Raw genomic sequence first — 20,360 nt, 5'->3', positions numbered from 1 at the left:
GGTTCTCCAAAAATGATGACTCAAAAGGAAAAACAACTAGAGGGTCGTGCTATAAGTGTGGAAAGCCGGGTCACTACAAACCGGACTATCCGATGAACAAAAAGACAAAAGAAAAAGACTCATACAAACCACACAAGAAACCATCAAAGCCAAGGAGAGCATACATCGCTTGGGAAAGCGATAGCGACTCCTCTGATGATGAAAGCTCTAGTGATGAAGATGAAAATGCAAATCTATGCCTTTCTGCTCATCAAAAGAACAAAAAGAAACAGGTACGACATGCTAAATATGAAAAATCATCTAGTATGTCTCATAATGAATTGCAAATTGCTTTTGATACTTTACACTATGAAGCAAAAGAAGCCTTTAAAAGGCTTGCCTCAAATAAGAATTTTTTTTCTCATTTGGAACATAAAATTCAAGAATCCGAACGGAAACTTGAGGCTCTTAAAGCTTCTATAGTGGAAAGCACAAAAACAAGTTATGAGGACCTTAAAAGTAGAATGATGAACTTTGGGTGTGATACTTGTTACATTTGGCAAGGTGAAGTAAGAAACCTAAAAGCCAAACTTGACAAGGCTCTTGAGCCCAAGATTACTTTTGCTATCAACAAATCTAATTTTCGAAAAAGTATGGTTAATCCATATCAAAAATATAAATATGTTATAAAAGATGAAGATAGAAAAAGCAATCCAAATGTATCTCTCTCTTGTCTCTATTGTTGCAAGAAAGGTCATTCCATTGCTAAATGTAGATTTAGGAGGTTTTTAGTTCCTAAAGGCATTTATCAATGGATGCCCAAATGCAACCATTTCGTTCCTCACCACTCAGGACCCAATAAGCAATTGGGTACCTTCTCTTGTTAATTATCTTGTCACAGGTACAATGCCTCGAGACTACCGAGAGAAGATGGTTTCTCGACAGTGGATGCTCAAGGCACATGTCAGGTGACATATCTCTCTTCATTGACTTTGTGGCTAAGAAGAAGGGATATGTAACTTATGGTGATAACAACCGTGGAGCAATACTTGGTAAAGGTAGTGTAGGTAATCCCTCCTCTACTACTATTTCTGATGTTTTGCTTGTCGAAGGTCTTAAACACAATCTACTTAGCATCAGTCAATTATGTGACAAAGGATACAATGTATCATTTTCAAAAGATTGTTGCAAAATTGTACATAATGATGATAAGAAGAGTATGTTTAATGGTCTTCGTGTGAACAATGTCTATATGCTTGACTTAAATGAAGTATCGTTAACAAGTGACAAATTCCTCGTAACAATGAGTGAAGATTCATGGTTATGGCATAGGCGTTTAGCACATGTTAACTTTGACTTACTCAACAAAGTAGTCTCAAAAGATCTAGTCCTAGGTCTCCCCAAAATTAAGTTCACCAAGGATCACCTTTGTGATGCTTGTCAAAAGGGGAAGAAAACGAGGATCTCATTTAAATCCAAAAATATCGTTTCAACAACGAGACCTCTCGAGCTTCTCCATATGGATTTATTTGGGCCATCTAGGATTAAAAGTCTAGGAGGAAACTATTACGGTTTCGTAATAGTGGACGACTTTTCTCGATTTTGTTGGACTATTTTCTTAGTAAGTAAGAGTGACACATTCGCCGCCTTTGAACGATTTGCTAAGCTTTCCCAAAATAAACTAAATACAAACATTGTTGCAATTAGAAGCGATCATGGAGGTGAATTTGAAAATCACTTATTTGAAGAATATTGCGGTAACCATGGTATTGATCATAACTTCTCCGCTCCACGTACTCCTCAACAAAATGGGGTGGTGGAGCGTAAAAATCGAATTTTGGAAGAATTGGGAAGAACAATGATCAATGAAAGTGGCTTACCAAAATATTTTTGGGCTGACGCCATTAGTACGGCTTGTTACGTTTTGAATAGGGTGCTCATTCGCCCCATTCTAAACAAAACACCGTATGAACTTTTAAAAGGGCGAAAGCCAAATGTTTCTCACTTACATGTCTTTGGTTGCAAATGTTTTGTATTGAACAATGGAAAGGAAAACTTAGGGAAATTCGATTCCAAGGCCGACGAAGGTATCTTCCTCGGATACTCTCAATCTAGCAAAGCATATAGAATATACAACAAGCGATTACTTACTGTAGAAGAGTCTGTACATGTCACTTTTGATGAATCCAATCCGAGAAATGTCGGAAAGGGTAGTGTTTTACATGGTGCAGGTACATCTACTGAAGACATACTCAAAGGTGGCGAGCCGGGGATTGATCAACCCGACATAGTCAAAATTGAGGAGGACAAAGATGTACACCATGAGGAAACCGAGGTAGTTCATCCGCCTTCAAACGATGATCTCCCTCAAGCTTGGAAGTCTTCCAAAGACCATCCAATTGACAACATTCTCGGAGATATCTCAAAGGGTGTAACAACTCGATCTAAGCTAAGTAACTTCTGTTATCACTTCGCTTTCGTTTCGCAGATGGAACCTAAAAACCCTAAAGAAGCCCTACTCGATGAACACTGGTTTTTATCAATGCAGGAGGAACTTAATCAGTTCACCAGAAATGAGGTTTGGGACCTCGTCCCTCCTCCGCGAGATCATCGAGTAATCGGCACCCGATGGGTGTTTAGGAACAAGCTGGACGAAAACGGGGTAATAACCCGTAATAAGGCGCGTTTAGTCGCGCAAGGGTATAACCAAGAGGAAGGCATCGACTATGAGGAAACTTATGCGCCGGTTGCCCGACTCGAGGCTATACGCATTCTCCTTGCTTTCGCATGTGCGAAAGACTTTAAGCTATTCCAAATGGATGTCAAGAGTGCATTCCTTAACGGTCACATAAATGAAGAGGTTTATGTCGCACAACCTCCGGGTTTCGAATCCCATGAGTATCCTGATCATGTCTATAAACTAAAAAGAGCTTTGTATGGCCTCAAACAAGCTCCTAGAGCTTGGTATGAGAGACTAAGCAAATTCTTACTCGATCAAAAATACTCAAGAGGAAAGGTTGACACAACCCTCTTCATTAAACGTCAAGGAAAGCACTTGATATTAGTGCAAATTTATGTAGATGATATCGTATTTGGATCTACTAACATGAATCTTGTGAGAGAGTTTTCTGACCTTATGCAGGGCGAATTCGAGATGAGTATGATGGGGGAGCTCACATACTTTCTCGGTCTGCAAATCAAACAGCTCAAAGAAGGAACTTTCGTGAGCCAGACAAAGTACTGTTTGGACCTTATCAAGAGATTCGACATGGCAAAAGCTAAAGCCATAGACACCCCCATGCCTACGTGTACAAACTTGAACAAAGATGAAGACGGTAAGGAAGTAGATGTAAAACGGTATAGAGGTATGATTGGTTCACTCCTTTATCTTACTGCTTCTCGTCCCGATATTATGTTTAGCGTATGCATGTGCGCAAGATATCAATCATGTCCCAAGGAATCCCATTTAAAAGCCGTCAAACGAATACTTCGATACCTATCCGGTACTCCGAAGTATGGACTATGGTATTCCAAAGGTAATGATTATTCATTGGTAGGTTTTTCCGATTCCGACTTTGCCGGTTGCAAATCGGATAGGAAGAGCACCAGTGGCACTTGTCACTTATTTTCAAACTCTTTGGTCAGTTGGCATAGCAAGAAACAGGTTTCTGTTGCTTTGTCAACCGCCGAAGCGGAATACGTTGCCGCCGGTGGTTGTTGTGCCCAAATCCTATGGATTAAGAAACAACTATTGGATTTTAACCTCAAACTTGATCGTATTCCCATTTTTTGTGACAATACAAGTGCCATTAACCTAACCAAGAATCCTGTGCTACATTCTCGCACCAAACATATCGAAATACGACACCACTTTCTTCGGGATCATGTAGAGAAAGGTGACATTGTGTTTGAACATGTCAATACTGAAAATCAACTAGCGGACATTTTCACAAAGCCGCTAGCCACTGAACCTTTCTTTCATATCCGCCGAGAACTTGGCATTCTCGATATTTCGGAACGGGGACTGTAATCTGATGTTTTACCTTATTCCATATAAGATTTTAATCTTGTGCCTCTAACCAAACTATGTTGTTGTAAGCACAAGTCTACCGTTCACTAAGTCACTCTGGCATTGAGGTGATACTGTTCCTCTCTTTCTCTCTCTGCAAAATCTCATGACTACAATAGTTATATCTCTTAATGATGTTGTTTATATATATATATATATATATATATATATATATATATATATATATATATATATATATATATATATATATATATATATATATATATATATATATATATATATATATATATATATATATATATATATATATATATATATATATATATATATATATATATATATATATATATATATATATATATATATATATATATATATGATTTCTCCCTTTGGATGTTTATTGCTGTATGGTGTGTTAATTATGCATCAAACCTGTCATTGCATGTGGAAAATAGTGAAAAATTGAAATTTGGACTGTATGAGTCGACCGCAGCAGGGCTATGGTCGACGCAAGCAAATTAAATTCTGCATTTTCACAAAAACCAAACAGTATGCGTCGACGCATACAGGGCTATGGTCGACGCATCGCTCGAAAATTTCGTTTTTCTGCAGAAAAATTTAAATCGTTTTTCATGCATTCCCATCCAAAAATCATCATTAATTATGCATTTACATTCCATCACCTTTCAAACTACCCACTACTTTGTAACTTGCATCTACCTAGTGGCTATTGTTCTTTGATCTTCCATCTTCCCAAAACCCTAACCTTTCCACTATAAATTGGGAGAAACCTCTATCTAGCCGAATCACTCTCAAAACCCTTCTTAAACCTTCTCTCTATACCCAAACACTCCATTTCAAACTTGCTCAAATGGCTACCACATCACGCAGACCTTCCGGCAAGAGATCCCGAGAATCATCCGCCGCATCTCTACCCATATCTGCTGTATCACTCGTTCCACCCGCTCGCGTCGAAGTCTTCAACAGAGACATCAGGAAAAGAGGCGTTGTGCAACAACATGCGTTCTACAAACTTACCGCTGAACGCATGCATCTTCCTGAAGTCCTGGCTCTGCTGCAGCATCAGGGCTTTATCAACTTCTTGGAATGTAATTCCAAATACAATGAAGACCTTGTTCGAGTGTTCTATGCCGGCCTTCATGATAACTTTCGCGGGCACAAGTTCCACTCTAGAATTGGTCCAACAAAGGTACCGCTTAAATCAAATATCTGGAACCAATATTTTGATATGTCTGTTGATGATGATGGAAACCCTCTACCTGAGGTCACTGACACTCACCACGTAGCTGGCTATGAGTTTAAAAATGCATTGAATGACATGCTGAGACGACCCTATACTGATCAGTTTGTGAACAGTGACGCGTTCCCACGAACTGTCACTGCCGGCAAGCTGAAAGCCGGAGAAAGGATCCTTCAGTGGGTTGTCTCACGAATCCTGCGCCCAAAGAAGGGAGGCCTCTCCAGAGTCGAACCGGCCGAGGTTCATCTGATTTACATTCTGAAAAATAAGATAAAAATCAACTGGCCGTACTACATTGCCAGTAGAATGTTTGGGCTACGTGACTCCGGACGAGGAACGTCGCTTGCCTACGGATCCTTCATTCAAGAGGTCCTGACTGCAGCCAACGTTCATCATCCGTCTTTCAAGTACACTTCCATCTCATCTGACAAAGAGTTCAGTACAAAAACCATGTCTATGATGGGATATCTTTGGTGCAATGAGCGGAGAATGTATAAGTTTATTCGGAGAGCAAATATTCCTGCAGATGATGATAGTGATGAAAGCAAAGACCAAGAAGATGAAGAAGAAAATGAAGAAGAAGAAGTCAGGCACGATGTGCATCACAATGGTGGAGATGATGATCCTCCACCCGTTGACACTCAAGACTACTCAGACTCAGCTTGGGCTCAACAGTCACATTCAAATGAAAAAGATGCTCCACGCTGGGGTGGCTGGGGTGAATGGCAACACAAGGGCTGGTCAACTCAGCGTCAATTTTACCAGCCGTATTACCAAGATGAGGAAGAATCTCCTCCGTCCCCTCCACAACAAGCTGATTCTTCAGAACTGTTGGATATGATGCATAATATGCAGATAGCTCAACAGTCCTTCATACAAGCTCAAGATGAGCGCTATGCTCATATCAACGAGCAAATTCAAGCCCAAAATGCACGTCTCGACTCCTTCTCTACAAGCATGAATGACCGGTTTGCAACCTTTTCGGCTTCATTTGAACTTCAAGAAAAGTCGATCGACATGAGTCTCAAGAATCTGAACGGTGTCACCGAATACCTATCATCTCTGGCTGACCCTTACAAAAACCCGGGAATTTGTTATCATCCAGGACACCGCCACTAGGACATAGATATTCACATGCATTATGTAGTTTGACTGTTATTTTGAATGTATCTCTATGTTTTACTTGTTTTCCTTATAAATGACTATTGCTCAGAAATGACATTGGTGTGTTACTATTATCTGTTTATGTTATTTCCTGTGAAACTTCCTTGATATCTTGAAAAATCACTCTGTCTCTCTTTTTGATGTTGTCAAAGGGGGAGAAAGGTGCACAAAGCAGGCAGACAAAAATGCCCACAACTAACAGTAGCTTTTTGCAGATAGCCTTAGATTACAAAAGAAAGGGGGAGTGTGGAAAATGTGTCAATATCACATGCTGTTCGTCATGCTGAATTATACAGGTCACATGTTGTTCGTCATGCTGAATTATACAGGTTGTCATCATCAAAAAGGGGGAGTATGTAAAGACAAAGAGTCAGACAACATACGATCGCAAGTTTCGATGATGACAAAAGACCATCATGCACGTCTACAAACAAATGAAACACATCATCCACCATATCCTTTTCTACGTTTGTCTAAATCTATTATAATGATCAAAAACATATGTGGACAAAGTGTAATCATGACGAAATGCATGAAAATCACAAAACACAGTTTTATGCAGATGTGAAAGCCTTGAGTCGACCATAGGGGTCAGCTTAAAGCTCACTGGCCAGCGCAAAGCTCAACAGAACTGAGATTGGTCAGCGCATGTTCCTTTGCGTCGACCATAAGGGTCGGCGCATAACTCACGGGTCAGCGTAAAAACTCCTTGCGTCGACCAGAAGTCAGCGCATGGCTAAATGAAGTAACCCTGGGTCAGCGCATAGAACCTTGGGTCGACCATAGAGGTCGGCGCATCACTCACGGGTCAGCGCACGCCGACCTATGGTCGACCGCTCGTGCGTAAACTCAGTTTTCTGAGTTATTTCCAATGTTTGAAATTCTGTTATTTTTAATTGGTTTTGTCTGTTACTATATATAGAAGTTAAAAACACTTTTATTTACTAACATTTTTGCTAATCAAGTTCAAGTGTTCAAGGAAACAAGAAAGAGTGAAAAAGGTGTCCAAGACTCATCATCTTCATCTTCAACATTTCACAACTCATCATCAGCAAACAATTACTTTTGATGTGGTTCGTGATCGAGCAAAGGTGATAAGGTTCGAAGCTGTGATCTAAGAATCCAGTTCGAGTTGAAGCTTGTGGCAGGTTCTTTCTTGAATAAAACCATTAGGGTTTTGTCCTCCAATACGGGTTTGTGTTTGGGGGTTTTGTGGACGAATCGCTTCATCAATATTCAGCCGAGCGAAGGTGATTGAGAAGAGGAAGTCTTCTTCAGTCTAGTAGCGGATTCGGTGACATTGAAGTGAAGGATTCGGGTTCGACTCGTTGTGTTTGAGATCAGCCGGGCCGAGGGTTTGAAGAACGGAAGATTCTTCAACAAAGGGGCTGGAATCGAAGGTCTTGATTCATCTTGAATCAAGGATCAAGGATAGGAAGCATCTTTCAACACATTGGAAGTTCTGTTGTTTACATGCTTTGCAATCCTTGTATAAACGATTAAATTTCACAGGTGATATCTAATTAATCATCTCAATTCTAGTTTTAGAATTGAGGGCAGACGTACCCCGAAGCGAGGACGGCGGGGGAACTGCCTCATCAAATCTCTGTCTTCTTTAATTTTCTGCATAATCTGATTTTCAGCTCAAAAATTAAGTGATTTTAGTTTAAGCAATTTTACCAAACTTTGATATAAGTTGAGTAAGAAACTAAAACTGCTGTTTGAATACAAAGTACAATAGTCTATTGTACTAGATAAAATTGAACTACTTACTCAACTCAAATATCTCTTGGAGTGTATGCACACCAAGTGTTTGTGAATTTGCTTAAGCCAAAGTTGTCTTAAGTTTACATTCTGTTTAATTTGGTATTTTGGATCATTGGAACTAGGCTTGCTAGTTAGTGAAATACATCAATTGAGTGTGCATATTGTGTAGTGATTAGTATTTCATTTTATCTCAAATCCATTAGCTTAACGCATATCCGGTTTTCCAATAACGGTTCGTTTTAGACTAAAATTTTCCTCGGCTGCTTCCGCACTTAAAACAATTTTTAAAACCAATTTTCTTTTAAATTGGTAGAGCCGACTCAAGTTTTTAATTGGGATCTATTCAACCCCCCCCCCTTCTAGATCCGTGCCATAGTCTAACACCAATGATGCAATCTTGGCACAAAACAAGTTGTTAACCCAAACTGTGTATGAACTTACAAAGAAATTCTCGAAACTACCTCAACTACTCAAAGAGATGCACGAAATGTCAAAACATCCGCATATTGCTTACTGGGAGTTGTGAAGCGGAGATCATCCAAATGGTTTTGTTCATCATCGGCTGAAGAAGTCGACTTTGAGGATGTGGCAATACTAGAATAACAACTTCTAAAGAGGAAATAACTATAACCAATGGTGGAGATCAGAGGAAGGAATATCAAACTGACAACCATAATAGAACAACAATCAAGCACCTCCTCAAGATATAACAACAAAATTGGAGGATAAACTAAACCAGTTTATGAAGTTGTCCATAGACAATTAGAAAAACACTAATGCCTTATTAAAAAATCCTGAAACATAAATTGACCAAATAGAAAAACAATTGCAAATCAACAAAGTTGTGCTTTCAATGTAAACCCTCAAACAAATCTAAAAGAACATTGCAATGCCATCACAATTGGTAAAGTAAAAATAGTTATTGTTCAAGATAGCCAAGGAACATAATACCAACGGAAGGAATAAAATGAGCTGGAGGAAGGTAAAAAAATTCAAAGAACAGTAAAAGAAAAACTGAAAAATCCATTTTTTCAACATCCACCTTCTCTACAAGTTTCTTCTTAACACAAGAAGAAAATGCAACATTCAAAGTGCTTTAACTTATTCAAGAAATTGTTGAAAAACACCCCAGTTACTGAAGTTTTAAATCGAATTCCTTCGTTTTTCAATAAGACCTTAGCCAAGCACGAAAGACACATTGATAAAGGAAACCTTCTGCGGGAAGAAAGTTGCAAGATCATCTAATAAAACCTACCTCCAAAATAAGATGATCAATGTGGATTTACATTACTTTTCACCATAGGTAACATCGAGGTTTGCAATGCACTTGTTTATTTTAGTGTAAGTGTAAGCATCATATATTTATCAGTGATAAGAAGAATTAGTGATCACAAGGTGGAATCAACACAGATGTCATTACAAATGGCAGATATGTCAACCAAAAGTCTAATGGGAATAGCAAAAAAATGTTTTAGTCAAAGCATATAAATTGCCATTTTTAATAGACTTCGATGTGATGGACATCAAGGAAGATCCTGACATTCATGCCATTTTGGGACGACCATTCATGAAGACCTCGAGAATGCTTATTGACATAGATGAAGGTATCATGTAGGTTAATATTAAAGATGATGATGTATGTTTTAATTCATTTGAACCCACCATCATCCCACTAGAGGAACCTTGAAGTAAAGTTAAGCATCAAACTAATAACATTAAACAAATGCTTATTAAGAGGCAACTCAATTTTCTTAACATTAAATTCTCTTAATTACAAAATTATGTTTTCATAAGTATGTAGTTCGAAAGTACAAATGAAAAAGGACCAAGGAAATCAAAAAGCTCAAGAGCTTAGTAGCATAATGCTCGATGTGAGAAACAAAGGCTCACCCGACTAGAAAGCATAACATTCGTTGGGCAAAGCAATGGTTCACTCAGCCCAAAAAACAAGGTAACCAACCAGTGAGTTCCTTGATAGGAGAAGCAAGGGCTCACGCAGCTAGAAGCAGGAAACCCAATTAAAGAACTCCTCGCTAAGTGAAAGAATTGGTCTATTGGGCAAGCAAAGGTTGTTCAAAGGTTTCAAAGTTTTATTGCAAGCCAAGTTACTTCATTATGAAACAAGAGTTTACTCGTTGGGGCGAGATGACAATCACACTGGACGAAGTAAGCGGTTTAAATATTTCTTCCAGATCAAGTAACATCAAGGTGAAAGAAGGTTGACTCGTTGGGAAAAATCAGGGCCTCAATGAGTGAAATTATGGCGGCAAAGTCTACTTGAATGAGTTGGACATCAACTTCTGGTACAAAAAGGCAAGCTCGTTGGACGAGCTAAAGGTCTCACTATGCGAAAATACCTCTGCATACCTCTTTAAATAGTAGTCAGAACCATTCATTTAGGAGACCTCTTTGATGCATGAGGATATGACGATGAATTTGATACAACAAAACAACTCTTGTACAAACACCCTTTAAATCATAAATATTATCGAATTATTTTTAATATCGCAAGAGACGATACAAACAAATATTTACTTTCTTTTATTGTTGTACTGCGACCAACATTAACATGAATGTATCCTTAAAGATCACAATTGTGATTTTGTGAAAGGTTTTTTTTCCTTGCAAGATTAGTTCAAGTAGTTCTATCTGTGTTGAAGCTTGGGTTCTCTAAATGAGTATTTATTTGGCATGTGACATTGGTGTCATATAAATCTTTATAAAAAAAGTGAGAAAACATGATATATAAGGCTTGTTTAAGAAGAGACAACACTATCAATTCTTGTTGCCCATGTATTGATTTATGCATAACATATTCTTGCTGTCTATGTGACTGTTTGGAAAAGTGAGAAAACACAATGATGCTCATGTTTGGTCAAGGCTCACTATTGAAGCATTAGCAAAACCACGGTGTATTACAAGGGAGACGAGAAAGAGAAAGTGGGCGTGTTTGGTTACACGCTATAACTTATGCCCACATTTGAATCACACTACAAACAGTGTTCCCAGAATAATGACATTATCAAAGATTCAAATCAACCTTGATGACCAAACCAAACTTGTAAGCAAAACGCCATGAGACAAAACAGTAGAGTCAAGCAAATTGAAGGAAGGGATAAAAAGGTTTATTAAGATTCATTACACAGAAGAAAATCTTACAATTTCAAATCCAAATAATCGAGAAGACACCATAAGTTAAACCCAACTATTTACCACATTACATTTATAACATAGACATCAAACATCAAAAACACAAACTAGATTACATAATTAATTTCTATAAGTTACATCCTACAAGCTCACGTGTTGAGCATCTTCCTCCTAAACATGATAAGAGAGCAGAATAGAAAAAACTACACAGATCTAAACCCAAAATAAGATAACCCTTTTAGAATTACATTATATCATCATAAGCAACAATTTCTCTACCTCTGGAAGGAACTTCAAGAACCAAGCTACCAGAACCATCGTTACTACTTTTGGTATTCCCTATAGCTGAAGCAAGTTTATTACTTCTTCCATGTCTCCTCAAAGGTACATCAGCTCGCACAAGCTTTGACATAGAGACACTATCCTTGTTCTTACCAACTCCTTCCCTCCACATGGCTAGAGGATCCGTTGCGCATAACACCTGAACCTGTTACACAAGTACACCAATGTCATTCTTTCATATTTCGATAAAAAAGTATTATAAAAATGGAATTCACCCTCCAACATGGTGCTGGAAGAGTTTGCAACATGACTCTCATTTTGGAAAAGAACTCGGGTTTGATTGCAGGAGTCGCCTATTTGGGAGGTAGCCTAGCCCCGATTAAAAAAACTCACACGTTCTATTGCCAACTCAAAGATTTTTTACAAAGACTCCAGAGACTCATGCAAAACAATGTTGTGTCTCATAGAGCTATGAACATCGTTTTAAAGAGATTTGTTCATTCAAAAAAAGGTGGAAGACTACCATAACAAACATATGTTGTGACGCCTACCACAAGTTAAAAACCCTAATAAACGACATTTTGAATACCAAACAAACTTAGATGGTTCAACCGATTGAATCGTGATATGTGTCTACCTTTGTCTGTTTGGTCATTTGAGCGGTTTGACCCTGGTTTTGTCCAAACTCAGATTTTATCACAGTTGAACCATAACCCGAGTTTAGCCAGTTTTTCAGCGTTGCCAGAAAAAAAAGAGTTCCTCAGTTTAATCTTTCAAGCATTACCACATTGTTGTCTCTAACTTATGAAAGTTTCAAACTTTAACCAAAATTTGAAATTTTTAGGTTAAATTAATAATTTACTATGTTCTATTTCATGGTTTATTGTTAGTGTCTTAAACTCTACAAAGCTTCAAAAAAATTACTATACCCTTAAAATTTAGCTGAAATTTTGTCGATAGTGTTGAACAACAAAACTTCAAATTTTTAAAAAATATGGAATTTTAAATTTGAACAACGAAACTGCAGCGTTTCAAATGCAAATTTCGAAACCCTGAGTGAAAATGGAACAAAAAAAAAGTACCTCTTTGGAATTGACGGTGACGCCAAAGGAAGGGTCGTGGCCAGCGGCGATGGCGGCGTCGGCCGAGTCTTTATTCCGGAAGGTTATGTATCCGACGGCGTCACGGTCGATACGGATGCGGGAGATGGAGCCGTAGATCTCAAATCGAGACTTGAGATCGAGGACGGAGCAGTCAAGAGGGAGACCCATGACGACTACCGCAGAAGGAGGCGTCGGCCTGGTGGTGGGTCTTTCTTCCTCCGCTGGCTCCGGCAGTGGACGGCGGCGCTTGAAGTCGTGGCGGGAAAAGTAGGGGCTGTCTCTCTTACGACTCGTTGTGGTGTGTAGTGTGTGCTTTGAAAGAGAGTAGCTAGACTCAGATACGCTTTATTTTATCTAAAATTTATTTATAAATATATTTATAAAACATTTTTTAATGTTGTATAGTAGTATTTTTTAATTTAATTGATAATCAATGTTTTAGTAGAAAAAAATTCAAAAAACTTGATGGTCATCATTTTTATAATTTGGTTGAATGTTTATTCCTTCTATTTGGTTAAACTTTTGACAATAAGGCGTGTCTTATATTTTTCAGTGGTGTCATTAAAAGCTTTAATTTGAAAATCCATTTACGATTAATGGCTTTTTTATTAGGTGGAGGAGTAGTTAAATTCCAAGTGGTATTGTTAGTAAAGGACTTATGTATTAGTAAAAAAAGTACATATGATATCTTATAGATTCTAAATAGTATTGATAAATAAGAGGAAAGTAATACATATAAATACAATTAATTATATAGGGAATAACTTCATGCAATTTTCTGCAATAGTACTTATACATATACAATTAACGGTATACAACCATTAAAATTAGAGTTTTTAGTATCTCCAAAACCAAACTAAAACAAGTTGAATGAGAAACTTTCTCATTCTTTATTCTACTTCTATACATGATATTTATTAATTAATTTAGGTCTAATTTACTGGATCTTTGGGTCTACGCCTAACATACACATTAGTAATCGGAGGTCTACTAATAATATTCCTCTCTAAAAGTTTCACCTTCTCCTCGCGGTGAAAATCAGAAAATTGTTGGTTGATGACCTCAAAAGTTTCCCATGTTACTTCAAATTCTGGTAAGTCTTTCCATTAAATGAGCACCTTCACCACGTTGGCATCATTAATATGGACAATGATGAGAACTTGAGGTTCCACTTTAAATTCTAAATCTTCTAATAACATAGGTGGTAATGGTTGAGGATTTGGGACCGGTGCAACAACTTTTTTCAACAAAGAAACATGAAAGACGGGATGAAACTTACTTTCAGCAGGAAGGTCTATTTGATAAGCAACCAAACCAATGAGCTTAGTAATTTGATAAGGGCCATAAAAACGAGGACTAAGTGTTGTTTTGCGCAACAATCTCTAGCATTCCTATATGAAGTCTACTTGCAGGACCGACTAAGGAGTCCCAGACTTAGTGTTTTGGGTGTACGACTATTTGGTAAACAATGTTTCTGACTGGTTGAAAGGGTGTAAACGAGACTCTTGACGAGTCAAGGAAATAATAAAGGTAAAATGACAAGTAGAAACGATAAAGTACTGAAAGAAAGATGATAAACAATAAAGTGAAACAAGATAAAAGATAAGCTTTACGAAGATTAAATGACTTGTAACTATAAAGTGGAGGAAAAATACATTGTTTGTGAGGAGAGTAACTTTTTTCTCGTAAACGCTTTGGTACTTCAAGCTTTACCCCTACTGCAAATGTTCAAATTGCCACCTTTGAATTCTCACCTAACATTGGCTTAAATACTAGTTCAAAATAACCGTTGGGAGGTTACAAAGCCCTCTTAAGGTGCCAGGTGTCGGCCCACTTTTCTCATATTTGAGCGCATAACTATCCATGACCTCTTTGTTGGTGTAAGCCCTAGAGGTCAATACTTTTGGTACTTGTATCGAATTATTTATTAATAATAAAAGGCTTTTTCTTTATTATGTTTGTTTAATAAAGTCCCTAGAATAACTAGTCCGTTTAATGTATCAAGTGTGACTTAATCATGAGATCACATTAAACATAAGGATACTATTCTTGAAGTATCCATAGTCGAGCTTTATTGTGAAGTGGGATAACATTAAAGCATTAAGACTATTATGTGTATAGACTGATGATCACATCTCATGGATCATGGATAAGGAGTTATCAAGTCTTAAACATAGGTATGAATATTAAGAGTAATATTTATACTGGATTGACCCGCTATGAGAATACTATATAGAATGTTATGCAAAGTGTCATAAGTTATTCTCATGGTGATAATGGTGTATACCACCCTTCATCCTGAAACCACTATGGACCCTAGATGTAGAGTCGAGTGGCGTATTGCTGATCAAAAGTTGTCTGTAACTGGATGACCATAAAGACAGTTAATGGATACTCCACGAAGCATGCTAAGGGACATGAGCGACCTAGATGGAATTTGTCCATCATGTGTAACAGGATAAATGTCTATGGGCCCAATATTGAACTAGACAAGGATGACACAGTCTATGCCTTGTGTTCAATATAGACATAAGGGCAAAATGGTAACTGTATGCATAAGTATTATCACAAAAGGATTTGTCAGATCACATGACATTTTCGTGTCTTGGGTAGTAGTGATGTGTTGCTAGATACCGCTCACTGTTTATTATGTTAAATACGTGATTTAATATAATTGCCAATGTCGCGAAAACCTACAGGGTCACACACAAAAGGACGGATTGATGAGAGATAGAGTAACTAAGGAATACCGTAATGTACGGTGCCCTTAAGTGAATTGTAGAACATCGTAAGGTACTGTGTACTTAAGTAGAATACGAAATATGGTAAGGTACCACGCGCTTAAGTGATTTTGGCATATTATAAGATATGGGCCACATACACTTGAGTGGGCTTTTTAGCTTGCAGCGCACACAAGTGGTTCTATAAATAGAACCCTTGTGTAGAAGCATTTGAGTAGTTGCAATTTCGTTTCTCTCTCTCTCTCTCTCTCTCACTCAAAGCCTTCATTCGTAGCAGCTAGCACTGAGATTGAAGGAATCCGTTCGTGTGGCATGAGTAGAGGCGTTGTCATCATTCAACGTTCGTGATCGCTTCGTAGATCTGCATCAAAGGTTACAATCGCCACAAGAGGTAACGATTCTATCACTGATCATGCCCATTCGTAAGGATCACTAAAAGAGAAATTTTAAATTCCGCTGCGTTATGGATCATTATTCTCCTCCAGTGGTATCAGAGCCACTTACGAAACCATGCATCTGATAGTTGTTTATTTTCTGTATTTTCTGTATTAATATGATTAAAAGACAGAATGAATCAAAGAATAAACGAGTAATTAAATTTGGCATCATGTGTGTACGATTTGGATGATTGATGTTGACTATGCTTCGGAATCCGACATTAGTATGGTGAAGCAGCGATACATCGATCGTCCATAGGTTATGCAATTGAGATCGATCAAGTTATATATATGATATAAGTAATCCTGATGCAGAATACGGTATATATGATATACTGTTTTTGTTTCGTTCATTCAAACACTTAATGGTTGTTTTCCTTTGAGCGATCAATGGTCGTTTGCTTCTTGATCCGACATTAGTATGGTGAAGCAATGACGTATTGATCAATCATACTGAATCAACAATCGAGGTGTGTTTGACGGGGTGAAATTGGTGCATTAGGGTTAATGACGGCACAAGGTTGTGTTGTCAAAGAGTTATGCGATTAGGGTTGTGACTGTGCAAGAGTTATGCGATTATTGTCTTGTGGTGATCGGTTATGGCCTTAGTTTTCCTTTATTTTGTTTTGGGTTTTTAAAATATGACCTGCGTGTCGTGCCTCTCTTTTAATCTCTTAATGTAACTTCTTTTCTCATCTCACTCCCTCGTATGTAAAACGAGTTTCTTTTATGTAATGTAATGTTATGTAGAAAGAGAAGAATTCAATATCAAAGGAGGACAACCTTGAAGATCTTGCTTGGAGAAGCTTAAATCGTTATTAGGTTAGCTTAGGTTCTCTCATTGGCTTGGGAGAACAATTGTGCTAGGGGCCATAACTGTTTCATTATGTATGTTGATGCATGTGAATGTATGTTGATGCATGCGAGAGACGATTTATATGATAAATAAGCCGGTGAGATCAAAATAATTGTAAATTCCCTCAAATTAAATATTAAGTTTATGCTTTCCAAGTTTTAGCACTCATCAAGACTAGTATCGGATAATGTAGGTTTCGCCTACGCGAGGTGCATCTTCTATATTAGTAAGGTGCGATGGGATAATTGTAATATCCAATTGCTAAAACAATTGGTCAAACTTAACTAAACAAATTATAATAAGATTATATATGTTTAGAAGCAAGAGTTGGAAATGATCCATGTGATGGATTGGAATAAGGCGTTATTCACCAAACTAAAATATTCGAGAGTTGTATTAGATACAATTGGAAGGAGTTCCTACCTAAATAACCTAGTTTTGTGTAATCCGCCTACGTGGACTTAAAACAAAGTGAAATGTGGATCTCGACCCACTAGAAAATCTTCCAACGGGATTTTCCGAATCAAATGGTGAGGGTCAATTTTTTTGAGTAAAATAGTGGGAGCATATTTAATTAAAGGCCTAATTAAATATGTTATTGATACTTATATTTTCATTATTTACATGTAGATTACCATGACAACAAACACCTCTAATAACATTTTGCGATCAATCCTTGACAAGGAAAAATTGTCTGGGACAAATTTTCTGGATTGGCACCGAAATCTGAGGATTGTCCTCAAACATGATAGAAAGTTGTATGTCTTGGAGAAACCTGTTCCTGAAGAGGAACCTCCTAGTTCTTCACCTAAGGCAGAAAGAGATGCTTATAAGAGGCATGTCGATGATGCCAATGAAACTGCTTGTCTCATGCTAGCTACCATGAACTCAGAGTTGCAAAAGCAACATGAGAACATGACAGCGTTCGATATGATTGAACACCTGAAGATGCTCTATCAAGAGCAAGCAAGGCATGAAAGGTTTGAAGTTTCAAAAGCCCTTTTTTAAGGCAAGTTATATGAGGGAGCCCCTGTAGGTCCCCATGTGCTCAAGATGACTGGGTATGTGGAAAACCTTGAGAGGTTGGGTTTTCCCCTCGGAAAGGAACTTGCGACTGATTTAATCTTGCAATCGTTGCCAGATAGATTCAGTCAATTTGTCCTAAATTTCAATATGAATGATATGGACAAATCTCTTCCTGAACTACTAGCCATGTTAAGAACTGCTGAGCAGAATCTGAAGTCAAAAGGGAAGTCCATTCTGATGATCGGAAATGGAAAGAGACAGAACAAAAGACCCACCAAGCAGGGTGATAAAGGGAAAGGCAAGGAAGTTCCCAAACCCAAACCCACTGTTGCTGCTTTGAAGCCTAGTGGAGGCATAGCAAAGGAAGGCACCTGCTTCCATTGCGGTAAGACCGGACACTGGAAGAGAAACTGCCCAAAGTACCTGGAAGATAAGAAGAATGGAGTAGAGACTTCAACTTCAGGTATATTTTGTTATTGAAATTAATTTATCTACTTCTGCATCATGGGTATTAGATACTGGATGCAGTTCTCACATTTGTACCAATGTGCAGGGGCTAAAAAGGAGTACAGATTTGGCAAAAGGTGAAGTTGACCTACGAGTTGGCAATGGAGCAAAGGTTGTTGCTTTAGCCGTAGGAACTTATGTATTGACTTTACCTAGTGGTTTAATAATTCAGTTAGAGAACTGTTATTATGTACCTGCAATTAGCAGGAATATTATTTCTGTTTCTTGTTTGGACAAGTTTGGTTTTTCATTTATAATAAAGAACAATTGTTGCTCAATTTATTTGAATGATATATTCTATGCTACTGCATAAATGAATAATGAACTATATGTCCTTGATCTTGAAATGCCTATTTATAACATTAATACTAAAAGGATGAAACCTAATGAGTTAAATCCAACTTACCTTTGGCATTGTCGATTAGGCCACATAAATGAGAAACGCATTTCCAAACTCCATAAAGATGGACTCTTGGACTCTTTTGATTATGAATCATATGAGACATGCAAATCTTGTTTAATTGGAAAGATGACAAAGTCTCCATTCACAGGAAAAGGTGAAAGAGCTAATGATCTTTTGGCCCTCATACATACTGATGTATGTGGACCACTGAACATACCAGCCAGAGGAGGTTTTCAGTACTTCATCACATTTACTGATGATTTCAGTAGATATGGTTATGTGTATTTAATGAAACACAAATCAAAGTCCTTTGAAAAGTTCAAGGAATTCAAGAATGGAGTACAAAACCAACTAGGTAAGAATATTAAAACTCTTCGATCAGATCGAGGTGGTGAGTATTTAAGCCTAGAGTTTGATGACCATCTGAAAAAGTGTGGGATCCTATCCCAACTTACTCCTCCTTAAACACCCCAATGGAATGGTGTATCTGAGAGAAGAAATCGAACCCTGTTAGACATGGTCCGGTCCATGATGAGTCACGCCGATCTTCCAAACTCCTTTTGGGGACATGCACTATTGACAGCAGCTTACACATTTAATCGTGTTCCATCCAAAAAGGTTGAGAAGACACCATATGAGATATGGTGTGGTAAGAAACCACATATGTCTTACATGAAGATTTGGGGTTGCGAAGTTTATGTGAAATGACAAATTTCAACTAAGCTTGAGCCCAAATCTGACAAATGATTATTTGTGGGGTATCCTAAAGAAACAAGAGGGTATTACTTCTACAATCCTTCTGAGGGCAAAGTGCTTGTCGCTCGAACAAGAGTTTTCCTAGAAAAGGATTTTATTTCCAAAGGAATTAGTGGGAGGAAAGTAGAGCTTGAAGAAATTCAAGAATCACAAAGCATTGATACACCTATGGAGGAATTAGAGCAGGAAACACAAGTAGTTGTGGAAGAGTAACCTGCTCAAGTAGAAAAAGACCAGCGTAGGTCAAGCAGGATACGTCACCTACCTGAGAGATATGGATATCTCATAACTGATCAAGGTGATGTATTACTTATGGATCAAGATGAGCTTGTGACCTACCAAGAGGCCATAACTGGTCCCGAGTCTGAGAAGTGGCTAGAAGCCATGAAATCTGAAATGGATTCCATGTACACAAACCAAGTTTGGACCTTGGTAGAGCCTCCTGTAGGAGTTAACCCTATAGGATGCAAATGGGTCTTCAAAAAGAAGACTGACATGGATGGTAAGGTATATACCTATAAGGCAAGACTGGTTGCAAAAGGATATAAACAAATTCATGGGGTTGACTATGATGAAACCTTTTCACTAGTTGCAATGCTTAAATCTGTTCGGATTTTACTTGCTATCGCTGCATATCATGATTATGAAATATGGCAGATGGATGTCAAAACTACTTTACTTAATGGGAATCTTCTTGAGGATGTGTACATGACATAGCCTAAAGGATTTGACATACCAGAAGAAGCCCAAAAGATATGTAAGTTACAAAGATCAATCTATGGATTGAAGCAAGCTTCCAGAAGCTGGAATCTTCGTTTTAATGAAACAGTAAAATAATATGGATTCATCAAGAATGAAGATGAGCCTTGTGTCTACAAGAAGGTTAGTGGGAGCATGA

At 37.9% G+C, this 20,360-nt stretch overlaps 1 protein-coding gene across 1 annotated transcript; it reads right to left on the bottom strand.

Annotated features, from left to right (window-relative positions):
• Positions 1–11,304: 11,304 nt before the first annotated feature.
• LOC127119582 (uncharacterized protein At1g27050) lies at positions 11,305–13,104 on the bottom strand. The gene is made up of 2 exons (XM_051049843.1): positions 12,716–13,104; positions 11,305–11,838 (listed from the first exon to the last, which is right to left on the bottom strand). The coding sequence occupies exons 1-2, from the start codon at positions 12,902–12,904 to the stop codon at positions 11,596–11,598; spliced, it is 432 nt and encodes a 143-aa protein (XP_050905800.1). The 5' UTR covers positions 12,905–13,104; the 3' UTR covers positions 11,305–11,595.
• Between the last annotated feature and the right edge of the window lie 7,256 nt (positions 13,105–20,360).

This window comes from Lathyrus oleraceus, chromosome 2 (assembly GCF_024323335.1).
Source record: "Lathyrus oleraceus cultivar Zhongwan6 chromosome 2, CAAS_Psat_ZW6_1.0, whole genome shotgun sequence".
NCBI lineage: Eukaryota > Viridiplantae > Streptophyta > Magnoliopsida > Fabales > Fabaceae > Lathyrus > Lathyrus oleraceus.
The sequence above is the reverse complement of the archived record's forward strand: the minus strand, read 5'-3'. Positions and strand labels throughout refer to the sequence as shown.